General features: G+C 47.7%; 1 protein-coding gene across 2 annotated transcripts in view; it reads right to left on the bottom strand.

Annotated features, from left to right (window-relative positions):
* LOC111923142 (store-operated calcium entry regulator STIMATE-like) overlaps positions 1–14,037 on the bottom strand; it is a 29,804-nt gene that overhangs the window by 1,253 nt on the left and 14,514 nt on the right. For both annotated transcript variants that reach the window (XM_023918778.2, XM_023918779.2), the window contains exons 5-7: positions 7,277–7,389; positions 6,148–6,231; positions 5,021–5,137 (exon numbers count right to left, since the gene is read on the bottom strand). In XM_023918778.2, the coding sequence (XP_023774546.1) occupies positions 5,021–5,137; positions 6,148–6,231; positions 7,277–7,389 (314 nt within the window). The remainder of the gene's footprint in view (positions 1–5,020; positions 5,138–6,147; positions 6,232–7,276; positions 7,390–14,037) is intronic.

The following is a 14,037-nucleotide window of genomic DNA, read 5'->3' as shown; positions in this document are numbered from 1 at the left end:
AACCCTACACCCTCAGTAGTTAACTCCACACCTGAGCCCACCATGGGCTGCTCTAAACTGGCTGCCATCAACACCTGGAGCATTTGAAAGATGCAGACAGAGCCATATGTGGGCATTGTCCAGCCACATCCTCTGGAAGAGGAAAAAGGCTGGATTCTATCCAGGAGATGGCTGCCCTGACTGCAGAAGAGCTGGAACCCAGTGCCAGGCAACCAGCAGTGTGCATGTGGAATATTCATGGCTGGACAGATTAGAATCATTGAATCCTCAAGGCTGGAAAAGACTTCCTAGGCTGAGTTAAACCATTAACCCAGCACTGCCAAGTTTATCTCTAAACCTAAATGTCCCTGAACACCACATCTACATGGTTTTTGAACACTTCTAGGGATGGTGATTCTACCATTTCTCTGGGAAGCCTGTGCCAGTGCCTGGCCACCCTTTCAATAAAGAATTTTTCCCTAATATACATTATAAACCTCCTCTGGTACAACTTGAGGTCATTCCCTCTTGCCCTTGCCACCAGAGAGAAGAGAGATCCCACCTGGCTACAACCTCCTTTCAGGGAGTTGTAGAGAGGAATAAGGTCACCACTGAGCCTCCTTTTCTCCTGTATCCCCAGTTCCCTCAGCTGCTCCTCATCAGAGTTGTGCTCCACACCAGGCTGTTTGCTCAACCCTCCCCTACCCCCATCTCCTCAAACCCCCACATTTGGGCAAGAGAAGCTGCACTGTCACTCTGAAGTCTCCCTGTGCCTGACTCAGCAGAGGTCTAAATCAAGGGATGGTTGATGGACTTTCAGCCCAGTGCTCACACACAGAACATTCCCAGAGCCCAGGATCCCTGGGGCAAAACCAGGAGCAGGGGGAATTACTCCTGTCTCTGTCTATTTCCACGCAGTTATGAATTCACGTGCCCTCCACTTGTTAGGACTCGCCACAGGGCCTGTCACCACAGCAACAAAAACACTAAACAGGAAAAACAGAACTCCAGTGAGTCAGTGACTTCAAAGGAGCAGAAGAGCCGCAGGGGAAGATTTCCTCCTCCCCACCCTCACACACACCCCAGCCTCTTCATCCAGTGCTGTTCCCTTCACAGTCAGACACCCAAAGGACAGCAGCAGACTGGATTAAGCTTTCTTGTTGTCCCCCTCATTGGTCTCAAGGAATTGATTTTTTTTTTTTTTCTGGTTCAGGACACACACTGGAAAGTTTCCATCTCTCTCACACGTGAAGATTTCCTCTGTTTATCACATTGGTATTGTGATGCTGCTGAACCTGAAGAATTGTGTGGGTAATTACTCATAGGCAGCACTGTGAACTCAGTGAGCTCTGATGGGCTGCAACAAACTGGTTGTGGGGTCTGTTGAACTGGTGATTCGGGTGGCTTTCAGCTGGAAACTCAAATCCTCTTGCAGCCAAGCAGGGATGGTGACAGTGTTGTGCATCCACACCCATCCAGGCTGCTACCTGCCCACCACACACTTGTAGGAAGCCACAGGAGCCAACAGTCCCCCAGTAACCTTTCCACAATTCCCCAGGAAGCAGCACCATGAGAGAGCACCTCGTTGCCAAGACAGCCACAGGACATGTCCTCAGGTATCATTTTCAAGCCCAACTCTAATTTGGGAGTTTTCAGAACAAGTTGGACAAGGCTCTTTCCCTGCAGACACATCCAGGTCAGGATCACAGCAGGCTGGTGGCACAGGTGGGAATGGGACATGGTTTTCCAGTCCTGGGACAATGTGCTGCTGTCTCAGCAGTCCTCAAACACCTCACACATTCCACAGCAGGATTTGCCACGAGTCAGGAGGACTGTGAAGTGGGACAGCTTCCTTCCAGAGCCACCTCTATGGCCACCTTCATTTATCTTCCCTGTAAGGACCTGGCACCCGAGTTTACCACGAGTTTGAGACAATTAAAAATAAAAAAAATAAAAATTATTTCTTGGCTAAGCAACAGGCAAATCCAACTTGCTCTTGGACTAAGTGTTTCAACACTTTAGAAGTAAGCAGCCCTGTATTGGTGTTTATCAACATCTTCATCTAATGAATGCCAAAACACAGAGTTCCTTATGAAGAAACTTAGGACAGGTGCTGAACTCCATCCTGATCAAAGGCAGGCCCTCATGCAGTAAATTAACTTTCCTTCCAGCCTCAAAGTAGCCTCTACTTTCACCCTTATTTTTCTCACAAGTACCAATGTTACTGGACTTTTGCTTTAAGGGTTGTCTCTAAAATGTAAGCCCTCAGGAAAGGAAGAGAAACTCATCCACCTCCCTGGGGAAAAAAAACAACTGAAAAAAAGATCAAATAAAACATTATTAAAACTGGCTTGTTTTCCTGAGTGGAGGAAACAAAGAAATCACTGATAAGATCTAAAGTTCATTGGGAGTTACAAGGGCAAGGGAAAAGAGCCTCGGGTCAAGGGCAGGACACATACAAAGCAAAAATAAGGGCCTTGCAGATTAATTAATTTCCCCAATCTGAACAGCATTGGATGCAAACTGGCATTCAAGAGATCCTTTTCTGTCCCACAAGAGGGGAAAAAAAATTACTCCATGAAAATTTACAAGGCATGGCAGGAGACTGAAACAGCACAAATCTTAAAACTGCCATGGAAGGAAAGAAGGGTGAAAGTCTTCCCACCATAAAGGGAGTTTGTCCCTTTCTGGGATTCAGTGTAGAAGAAGCAGCAAGAGCTCATCCTCTGGTTTACCAAAGGAGCTTTAAAGGCCTCACGAGGCTGCCACTTCCTTGGCTGCAGCCACAGTCAGTAAGTGACAGCAGAAACAGGATTGCTGTTGTTGGGTTTCCTGCTGCCCAGCTGCTCTACCAAGCCAAGGACAGAGCTGAGGTTTCCTGCTGCCCCCAGAGAAAGCACAGAGCGTGGGCTTTTAACAGGTTAACTCCAGCCCACTCTTTCCATTCTGCTTCCTATCTCTCCCCCTCCTTTTCCAAACACAAACTGCTGGTTCATGTGAAAATAATGACACTCCATTGGTGAGATAGGCAGAGGGTTGAAATTCAAGTCGGCAGCGAGATGGGGAGCTGGTGGCGCCTGCAGCGAGACAGCCCTGATGAACCCTGATAAACCTGTGGGACACATTAGCTCTGCCCTACACACCTCAGCCCCCCTTCCTCCTCCAATGGGCAGCAGGAAAACAAGAAATTCCCCCACATGAACAGGTTATTAGCAGCAACAAGCCCAGCAAATGCTCATTTTCTGCTTTTGAGCCTAAATTCCAGTCAATCCAGCTGTAGGGCTCAGCCAGTCAACATGATCTTTAGTTCACAGCTTAAGAAGCTGACACCTGAAGCAAGAGCTTAAGGCTATTCCTCAAGGCCCAGTGCCAAGAAAGAGTAGGAAAACACGTCACCCACTTCTGTGTTTCTTCAAAAGCTTCCTTCCCTGCCCAAAATATTTGTCAGGCCAGAGGCACAGGAACATGTCTGAGCATAAAGGAGGCAATCCCTGCAGACTGCTCCAAGGAGAAACCAGCCCCCTTGGTAGTTCCACTGCAGTGATGGATCAGAGGGTTTCAGGATGAACAGATGACCTGCACATTGCTGAATTTTTGCTGAAGTCTTCAGGGAAAACCAGTCAGGTACTTGGAAGATGAGAGAAACCTTCAACAGAACGTGGCCGATTGTGGGAATTGTTTCCACTACTTGAAACTATTGACCTGCCGGAAGTGGCTTTCTTGGCATCTAGAAATTAGCAGGTGTTGTTCCTTCAGATATCCAAAACTGAGCTAGAAGTCACAAAACACTTGGGAGTGCCAGTGGAACAAGAAAGAGGAGCAATCTCCATGGAGGAGCAATACCTGTGACACCATCTGCCCATCCATGGCAGCCTGCCTGCTGCAAGGTTTGGCTCCAAAAGCTGTGAAGGAGGCCCTTGTTTCAAATAGAGATGTCACCTCCTTAGCTCTGCTTCTGAGCTGGTAATTCTGACTGACCTTGGGCCTTCAGGAACACATCCAGTGAGCAGGACAGGGCTTTACCACCAGTGACCTCGCCAGAACTGTTCATCCAGAGGCAGGGCCAGGATTCCTCTGACATTGCCTGAGCTGTGGCCACTTCCCCACTGCACCCCTGGGACACAGAAGCCTTGGCTACTTGTGCAGACTGCCAAGCACACACTGTTAAAACATTACCACCTTTGTGTGTGCTGCAGTGCCACCAGTGATGGGCCATCCCATCTATCAGCACAAGAGCTGAGTTATTCCTTATGAAAGAACTCTCAGAGAGCAGGAGCTATTTCTGTTCATCCTAAATTCCTCAGCAGAAGCTCCTCCAGGAGCCAGGCTGTGATTGCCAGAAACTATCTTATCTTGTTAAGTCTCTCCAGTGAGCTGCAGGATATCAACAGTCATACAAGAACACACTGAAACCAGGCCTGGGTGCCAGGAGAAGGAAGGGAATTCCTCCCAGGGACCAAAACTGTGGACTGTGCCCAAAGGTCAGTAAGAAGTAGATACCACCTACCCAACAGAGTACACACGATTAAGAAGAACAAAGTCTGCTGGAACTGCAGCATTTCCTCCCCTACCGTAACTTGTAACTGTCAGGCTCAGGCTACACAAAACACAACAGCCTCAACCAGCTAAGAGACAATAATCTGGTTGAAAAAAAATACCAAATGCAGACAAAAATAGGATTCCCAGCTAAGCCTTGTCCTCTAAAAGGGATGCTAACAATTACTGAGAGGAAAGTAAGCACTTCCCAGGCAAAATTAATTACAATTAAATACAGCAAAGCTCAGAGTGACAGTTTTAGCCTGCACACACAGATCAGTGCAGAAGCCAGCTCATCCCCCAAGATACTGTCATCATTCAGGGCAGTATTTCAGCAACACCTCCTGGGCTGTGACATTGCTCATGGTTAGACTCAGTTTGACTGCTTAGGGTGATCACCCACATTCATGAAGCACCACCCCAGGTTCAGGCAATGTGATGATCTGTTACAGGGTTGTGGTAAAACACACAGACCATCCCACAAGCTTGCAATCCCTGGTCTTACCTGAGATTCCTCAGTCCTCCTGGCCCGAGGAGTTTCTGTGGATCCATTGATGTCTAGGGTATCCTTCTGCTTGTATTTCCTCATGATCAAGCTGTCCACAACCCAGAACATAATGGCCTTGGGGAGAAAGAAGTTACATCAACAGGTTGCAGAGACCAAAATAGAGAGTCATTCAATCACAGATACTTCTTCTCCTCTTGGGTTCTCCAGATATCCAGCCTTGATCAACCTCGTATCTAAATCAGCCCTGCATCAATTGTGTCCATGGGGATTGGATGAGTCAAATTCCTTAAGTCCCTTCTTACACATGTCCTGTTGTTTCCATAGTTGTTGAAGACCCAGATTAAGTTAGACCTCAACAGGCCAAGTTTCCACAAGAACATAACCACTGAACCAAGCTCCATCCAAAGTTCATCTGCCTGAACCAGTCCCTGGTCAGTTCTCTGAGGACCAGAATTTGCTTTCTAATGTGCAAAGAGGCAGATGGGATGGTGGAGAGAGGCAGATCAATCCAACTTTGCTAGTGCTGCATCCATTGAAATGTGCATGGGATGAACTGGAAGTGAGTTCAACTCCCTACTTGTCCAGGGAGCATCTGAGTGTTAACACCTTATTCCCACTTCCCACCTCAGCAGGAACTGAGCAGCAGCTCAAGGATTACCCAGAATGAGGGGAACCAGAAAAAAGCTGAGCTTTCAAGAGGTTTTGTCAAATTAGTTTTGAGAACAACAATTCTGGGTAACCTTGAGCACCTTGTCTTACTGTAATATAATCTGACATCCAGTCAACTGGCTGGATTGTCAAGTCAAAAGCCATCCTATAGGACATTAAAGGGTTTTAGGCATCCCCACACCCACTGCTTGCTGCTGAGATGAGCTCTCACCTAACAAGAACCAGCTTTATTCCAAGAGGTGAAGAGTCAGCCCCACGGCAGCTCAGAGAAAAGGTTGTGAATTGGGAACAGAGTCTGTGGCAGCGACAGATTTGTGACAGATTTCTTAACACACCCCTCCATCCTGTCCCAGCCACTTCAAGGCTGCCCCCAGCCAGCCCCTGTGCACACTCCCATGAGGGTGTACTGTAATTTCCAAACCAGCCCACCCAGCACTTGCAGAAGCACCACTTACATTGACTATGAAAGGCACAACAAACATCACCAGTACAAGCTCCAGCTGAGGGCTTGGGATGTAACCCAGGAGGATCTGCTGAAGCTGCAGAGGAGAAAACATTTAGAAGCATTATTTGGACAGCTCTGTTGCAAGACCTTTGATGAAAACTCGTTGTCTTCATATGTGAGCAGCCAGAGCTCTGCAGCCTGTGCTTCAACCCAGTTCTTTAAAGATTACACAGGATATTTATTCCCTTAGCCCAGCTGCCAAACACATGATCTTGTACAGAAACAAGTACTGTGAGTCTTTCAGTGCATGACAACAACTGGTGGGACTTCCCTTGGCTCCCTGGAGCTCATCTGCAGAACAAGGACACCAGCCACGAACAATAATCATGGAGATGAATCCAGCAGCATCTCTGGATCTGGATTTGTGCTGCTGAGTAAGTTCACATCCAAGTGTGAGCACTGTGGGCTACTGGGTTTGAAGGACAACCCTTGAAGAGATAAGTGCTCCCAGACTGCTGAAGATAACTCTCAGTCAAGTTACACACAGTGCCTGATACCTCAGAGCCTGGTGAAAGTGACTCTCAGAATTAGGATTTTACACCCATCACACCTACCTGCCAACAGGTATGTGGATAAAAGCACCACAGTCTATTATTTTAATTTTTTTAAAGATAAACTTCTGATCAGCACAATTAACATTGCTGGCATGCCGAAGAAGCTGAGCCGGAAAAGACAACACACTGCTTGTACAGCTCTTTCCAAATTAATCTGTAAGAGTCCCCTGTTTTAAGCACAGGATCACAAAACACCAACATGGACTGACTTGACTGAATAACACAGAAGTCCTCTGGCAGAACTGAAGGGAGCTCAGCTGCCAGCCCAGCCCATTTCAGCTTTCCAAGAACGGGAAAGAAAATTAAAGCATCATCTTATTCCATTAGCTTTTGACTAGCAAGAGAATGCACCAAAAGCCAAATCATTATGAAAGTCATATTTCCCAAAATTTAAGTAATAGCTAATGACTACAAAGTGATGTCAACAAGTGTGAGGATTAAAGGCCTTCAGTAATGGGAACTGTGAATCAGGCAGAGCTGACAAAAAGAAACCACAACAGATACAGCTAGAAAAATACTGCTTACCTTTGTCCAACCAGGGATAAGCAGGACAAGGCTAATCACAGTCTTCTCAAAAACCATTATCAGCAAGTAGAGGATACACTGGCCAATCCAAGCAGCAGCTTGTGGAGGGTCACCTGGAAAAACAGAATATTAAATCTGGGACAGAGGACAGGAAGAGAAAGCCTTGTAGAAAAGTTGCCTCATGCTTGATACTGACCAGGCTCCTCTCTAAAGGACCAGTCAGTACCTGCACACTCTTCTATAAAGTAAAGGCAAATAAATCATTAAAGATTTAATCTGCAATGTGCTCCCTGACAAACCTTACCCACAGAGGTGCCAGAAACAGTTTGAAAATTTCAAGTCACCATTTTCACTACAAGCAGCATAACTTCTCAGCCCTGAACAGAATTACTTCATTGTGCTGATGAAGTGAAGGACTGGTTATGTGATACCGTCTGAGCAAGAGAAAGGGCTCCACTGCCTCAGTTTTTAAAGCAATTCACTCAAGAAGAATCAATGCTAATTAAATATGAATGTTTCCAATGGGGTACTCACCAAGAAATAAGGAAAAGCATATTTGTGTTGTTAACAACAATAATGGTTCTGTATCTATTACATGTGCTTGCCTCAGCCCTCTGTGAGCACCCTGCCAGCTGGTTATCACCTCCCCTGGCTCACCAGAGTATCTCAGGTCTGCAAAACTGAGCTACTGCCTCCAGCTCAGGAAAGCTGCAGCACTTCCTCTTACTACTTGAAGACAAAGATAACTCCTGGCAACACTTGTTCCCAGCATAATCTGGCTGGAATTTGGAATTCCATCCGTACAGGGGAACCTGTGCAGTTGGCACTGACAGATGCCAATGCTCAATGTGGTCAGATGGCAGCAGGCTGGGAGCTTTGCTTCTCTTTTCCCCACTTTTCAGCACAATTCTGTTGAGATGTGGCAAGGGGAGACAACACCAGCAATCTGCAAAGGCACATTTATCCACCCCAATAAAAACCTCTGGCCACAAAAACCAGCAGCACATACTGGGATTTGGTAAGAGCTGGTGTCCAACCAAGCCCCAGCTCTGTGGGGATCAGCTTCCCAAAAAGTGCAAAACAGGTTTACAGATACATTTGTCCTTATTCTGTCATTTGTTAGCAATGCACCAAAACATCTTCCTCATTGCAAAGCTACAGCTAAAAAGTATAAGTGTCCTGGTAGTGCCCAAGGTAGGATCACCTCGTGCCCCAAATTGTTCATTTCTCAAGCCAAGACAGAGAAGGAAGCAAAGAAGAGGAGAGGGAAGGACTGGGAGGCTGAGGGTGCAGGGATGAGGAGAGCAAGCAGAGAGCCAAACCAGCAGGAGCTGCATGCAGGGAGGGCAGGAAGAGGCAGACAAAAAGGTTATGTGGAAGCACACCCAGCAGAGCCTTTGGAGGATTTTGGAGAGAGGAATCTCTGCTCCCTGGCAGGCAACAGCTTAATGGGTGGTCTGTGAGGAGATGGGAGCATTGTTAGAGGCAGCTGGCAGCCACAGGCTGGTGCCAAAGAGGCTTTGATCCTCCTAAAAGCCTCTCCCCGTAGATCAGGATGCCTGGCTGCCTTTGGCACATACATTGGTCTAGTGAACCTTTTTGCCCCATACCCCAAAACAAACCAATTCTCCCAGAAACCCCCACATTATCACCACCCATCAGTGCTCTGAGTACAAACAAAACAGGAAAACAAACACATCCGTTGTATCCTTCCTGCATCTGAACTCTTTCCCTTCTGCTCTGTGTTGTCAGCTGTGCTCTGTCCCCCACGGAGGGACAGGACCAACAGCCACAACACCCTTTGTGAATCGGCTCTCTGACTTCCCTCTGTCATCTCAGCTTGCCCAAAGAGCAGCAGCAAGTTTGAGATCTCTCCCAGATACCTGCCCCCTTGCAGGGACATTCACCAGCACAATGGCCTTGTTCTGCACTCCGTGCACTGGACAGGTTTTGGCTCAGCAGGCTGATGCACAGGCCCTGGGAAAGACAACCTGCTTCTTAACCCACCCTAGGCATCGACTTGCCCGGGGATTCAGCACTTGCACACCCAGCAGGGAGATCAGAGGGTGGTCCTACTGTTATTTTTTACTGCATCCTGATCTCCTGAGGACAGGAGTCTGCTCTGTACCAGAATGATTCAAGACAAAGGTAAAAACGAAACAGCAGCATGGCCTTAAGGGCTGCAAAGGTGACTTAGACAGCAGCTCATTTCCACTTCACCAAGGAATGCAGCTGTCTGCTTCTTACCTCAGCAGGTGTGGAGTCATCCAAGGACTGCTGATCCACCCCAGTGGATCCACTAATCCACCACCTAACACAAATAATTCACCTAACTCTGACCAATAACAGGAACATTCAAGCCAACATTTTCTGGCATCTCATCAGGGAAGCTTTTGGTCCCTAGACAAGCCAGTAAGACAGATTTGCCTCATCTCCTTCCACAGTAGGGAAAGGCTGGAAAACTGGAGCTAAGCTCATGTAAGTGCTGGTTTCCTACAGATGGTCAGAGGCATCCTCAGATCCAGCCTGATGTCTTTGATGGATCAAGTGCTGCCCAGAGGTGCTCTGCACTGTGGATGGGAAAGGATTCTTCTTACAGGAAGCATTTCTGTACATAAATCTCAAGGAGAGCCCACAAGACTTTCTGCCACATCATACTGCCAGCCAGAAAAAGCTGATCTGCTACCAGGAGGCTAAAAAAAAAGTCAGAATATAACAGATGTCCTCCTCTTTACTACAAGGAAAGGAAAGCTCTGAGCACAGCAGAGTGGGGAATTGGTCTAAATGATCTTTGCAGCCTCCACATCACACCTGCTGGGTGACTGTATGTATCACACTCCCTCTGAACCCTTCCAGTTCCTTGTCCCTGGTTCCAGCTGGGAGGGAACCCAGCACATCCACCCCATGAATCTACCACCACAAACCTCTTCCTCCAGCTTAATGAACACCCTCTGCTAAAACCTTCCCACAGCCATCTCCCCATCCTCACAGAAATTAATATCCTCCTTCACTCCAAGGGATGCACCCACTGGATTTTGACTGCTCTCCTCCAGCAGCATTCCTGGTGCTCCCCACCACCAGAAAAACTTCCTTGGAGCAGCCCAAGAACCACTGGAGCCCATGGCAACCTCACCCAAACGTGTCTCACGTTCCACTCGTGCGTGGGAGCCCAGCTGCTGGGGAGCCAGAGCAGCAGTGCTTGAGGTATTTGAGCTGTTACCACACAACAGGATTAATTTTAATCCAGGCTGCCTAGTGCACCGAGCTGTCAGCACAGCCCACATACCACTGCCAGACAGCTTTATTTACAGACTTCTGGGGACTGTGTGCACACAGAGCAGGTAGGAAAAAAGCTCAACCACAGCCAAAGTGGAGGGTTCAGGGGGTTTGAGGAAAGGCAAGTATTTGAAAGCACTGCAAGGTGTACTGAGTGACAAGATAGGGGAAGAAAGAGTCAATAAAAACTTCTTAGGTGATCCTCAAATGGTACCTCCAAAACCAAGGGGTCTTATTATCAGTGCCAAGTCCAGAGGAGGGTAGGAAATAGCAATAAACCCTGAACTGTGTGAAATGCTCACTTGGAGGGCAAAAACAGGTTTCTAAAGATGGGAATGTGATGCATCAGAGCAGCCAGATGGGCCCAGTGGACACCTCAGACCCTCTCTGGCATTTTCTGCACCTGAACTAAAATGACTGAGTTGGTGTGGGTTGGAAGGGATCCCATGGGCAGGGACACCTCCCACTAGACCAGGTTGTCCAAAACCCACCCAACCTGGCCTTGAGCACTTCCAGGGATGGGACATTCCCAACCCCTCTGGACAACCACTTTGCTGAACCAGAGAACAGTGAGGGCACAGTTGGAATCTGTCCCCAGTGCAGCGTCACACCACTGCTCTGGATCTTTGGTTGCTGTGGATATTCAAACTGCAGGGAGCAGTGTTGCTGTCATCCAGCTTCAGGAGGCTCAGAAGTTGTACCCCTGCTCAGAGCAAGGGACCCAACCACACACTCAATCCCTGAGCAGAAACCTCAGTCCTCTCCTCACTTTTCCCCCCTGGTCCTATGGGTGGAAAAGCCCAGCAGGCTGAGGACAGGACAGCCCCTCAGGTTAGAGCTATTTCCAGCAGTATTTCCTCAAGCATTAGCAGCCAGCTCCCTTGACTGCTCCAGGACGTGGGAATATTTGTTATGGAAATTTTGTACAACATCACCACAGGGCCAAACGCAGCCTACACAGGTCCTCAGTTAAACTCAGCAGCTGGCACAGAGCATATTCTCTTAGAACTAAATTTGACCAGCAGAGTTCAACAGGCCACTAAACAGACTTTGAAGGCCTCCAAGCAAGATGCCTTTCCATTTCCAGACACTGAACAAGCACAAAGCATCAGGATTAAATAGCCAGTGACCACAGCTACAGTGATACACAAGTCAACATCCACATGGGCATCCAGAGGGTCATTTTCCAGTGAGAACACTTTTCCTCCCCCTCATTTCTTAACGTTCCTCTAGAAAAATTTTTACTTGCACATTGCAGGAAATCTCTCAATGCAAATTCATCACATTTGCTAACTTAAAAGAGATACTGGGGTATTTCTAAAGTAATCCTGAAGAATTATTAAACAGAACAAAAAATGTCAGGACACTGCAGCCATATAAAGGTCTTCCTTAGAGAGCTGCTCATTGCCATGGGGAGGGAGATGAGAGCTGGACCAGGCTGGAGTCGAGACACAAAGTTCAGTCAGCCTTAATTTGCACACTCTGACTGGAGCCAGCACCTCCTCTGCTCAGTCTGTCCTGGCCCAAGCACCTCCAAGAACTTGGGTATCCATCTCCCACATCTTCTGAATCTTAAACTCTTCTCTGTTCCCCTCCTTGTGATGGCTCCCTACAGGGACAGCTCCTATAACCGTGACCTGCTACAGCAATGGTGCATTTGTGGAATTTCACAGAATCATCACAGAATGGTTTGCGTTGGAATGGACCTTAAAAATATCACATAGTTCCAAACCCCTCGCCATGGGAGCTTCTCAGGGTCCCATCCAACCTGGCCTTCAACATCTCCAAGGGTAGGAGTTTGTTAGCTCTGAGTAAGGCAACCCTCATTCCCCCAAAGCCCACCTGTACCAAGAACACAATCCCTAGTCTCTGATTGTAGGAGCCAGGCATCCTGAGAAGAGACAGCACTTCCAAAATGCAGTTTCCTGTGCCTAGAAGCAATTCAGAGTGTAATCAAGAGCCTCTGGGCAAAAGATGGAGGAACATAAGCAAACAGGAGCCTTTGATTCCCCATTAGCTGTAGAACAGGGCAATCCTGGCTGCAGCAGTGTTCGGCCACGAGCTCAGGCACAAGAGAGGCTGATCTCAGAATGCCTGTTCCTGGGTTTTTGGCAATATGGAAGTAATTGATTTTTCTGAACAATTCTGGACAGCTGGATGCTTAAAATAGCAGCATAGATTTAAGTGCTTTTCCTCCCCTTTTGGGAGGGAAATGGAGATTTTACTTCTCCATTAATGCAGCTATTGCAGCTGCATGGGGGAGCCAGCCAGGGCTCTGGAGGCAGGAGAAGCAACCACAGCAGGAGGAACTGCTGCAGCCCACAGCAAAGGACAACTGCAGTGGTTTGCATCAGCTGCAGGGATGCTGGAAGGACACAGCTGCAACAGATTTTTCCTCCAAGTTGATGCAGAAAGATGGGTACTGGCTCTACTGGACAAAACCACAACCGTTCTGTTCTGATGGCTGGAGCAAAGGCACTGACTGCTGTTTGCAACACGGATTTGGTGCTCCCCTGCTTCTCTCCTCTGCAGGACTTATGTTGCTTCCCTCAATTCTCCTGAGGAGCAAAAGTCTGGTACAGCAATTAGCCCAGAAAATGAATCATATTCCTGGAGCCTGCATCAAACTGTACAAAGTTTACAAGCGTCTTCCCAACTGTTTTGGAAGTTACTTAACACCAGAGATGAGGACGGGAGTGTTTTCCTTCCCCAGCCCTGCCACAGGATTGCCTTGGACATGTCACTTGGCTCCCACCTGAATTTTCCACTGGGGTCACTCTGGCCAGAGACCTACACCAAAAACTGTAAATGGTGGATGAGATATTTAACCCCCAATCCAAGAACCAAATTCAAGCAACAGCACAAACTTGTTTTTTCACTAATGACAGCAAGATTTTCTCAAAGGAGTGAGCTGTTTCTGCAGTCTAAGCCAGCCCTAATGAGAGGCCAGCTACAGCTCAACAGAAGTTCATCAGTGTCCTGCCAATACACTTTTCATGTTTTCTGCTTCTGCTCAACTGCAGACGTGGCACATGAAGCTGAAGCCGTGTCCTGAGGTGGTTGGGCTTCCAGTCCCTGTTGCTCCAAAGAGGAAAAACTCCAGTTCCTGAACTAAGAATATCTGGATTATTCTGCTGTCTCATCTGCCTGACTTTAGGGATCTATTATAAAGGAGGAGCTTTTATGGAAAATACAACAGGTGGTTCCCCCACCAAACGCCTGCTGTCAGGATGCTGAAACTGCTCTGGAGATCAGCCTTTAAAGCCAGGTTTGAGCAGAGCTGGCCCTGCCACATCACATCATCTCATTCCCAGTCTGTAGCTGCTTCTGCTGCCTCACAAACCCATCCAGGCCCTTCATCCTCTGCCATGACCCATCTGCACAGGCTAAGTTCACAAGGCATTGGGGTCTCCAAACTAATCCTAGTCAGGTCCAAGTTTCACCAGCTCAGATGCCAGACCAGCTACTAAAAACACAAAGAAACA

The sequence above is a fragment of the Cyanistes caeruleus genome, chromosome 4, assembly GCF_971803275.1.
Source record: "Cyanistes caeruleus chromosome 4, bCyaCae1.hap1.1, whole genome shotgun sequence".
Lineage (NCBI taxonomy): Eukaryota > Metazoa > Chordata > Aves > Passeriformes > Paridae > Cyanistes > Cyanistes caeruleus.
Note: the sequence above shows the minus strand (reverse complement) of the source record. Positions and strands in the feature narration are given on the sequence as shown.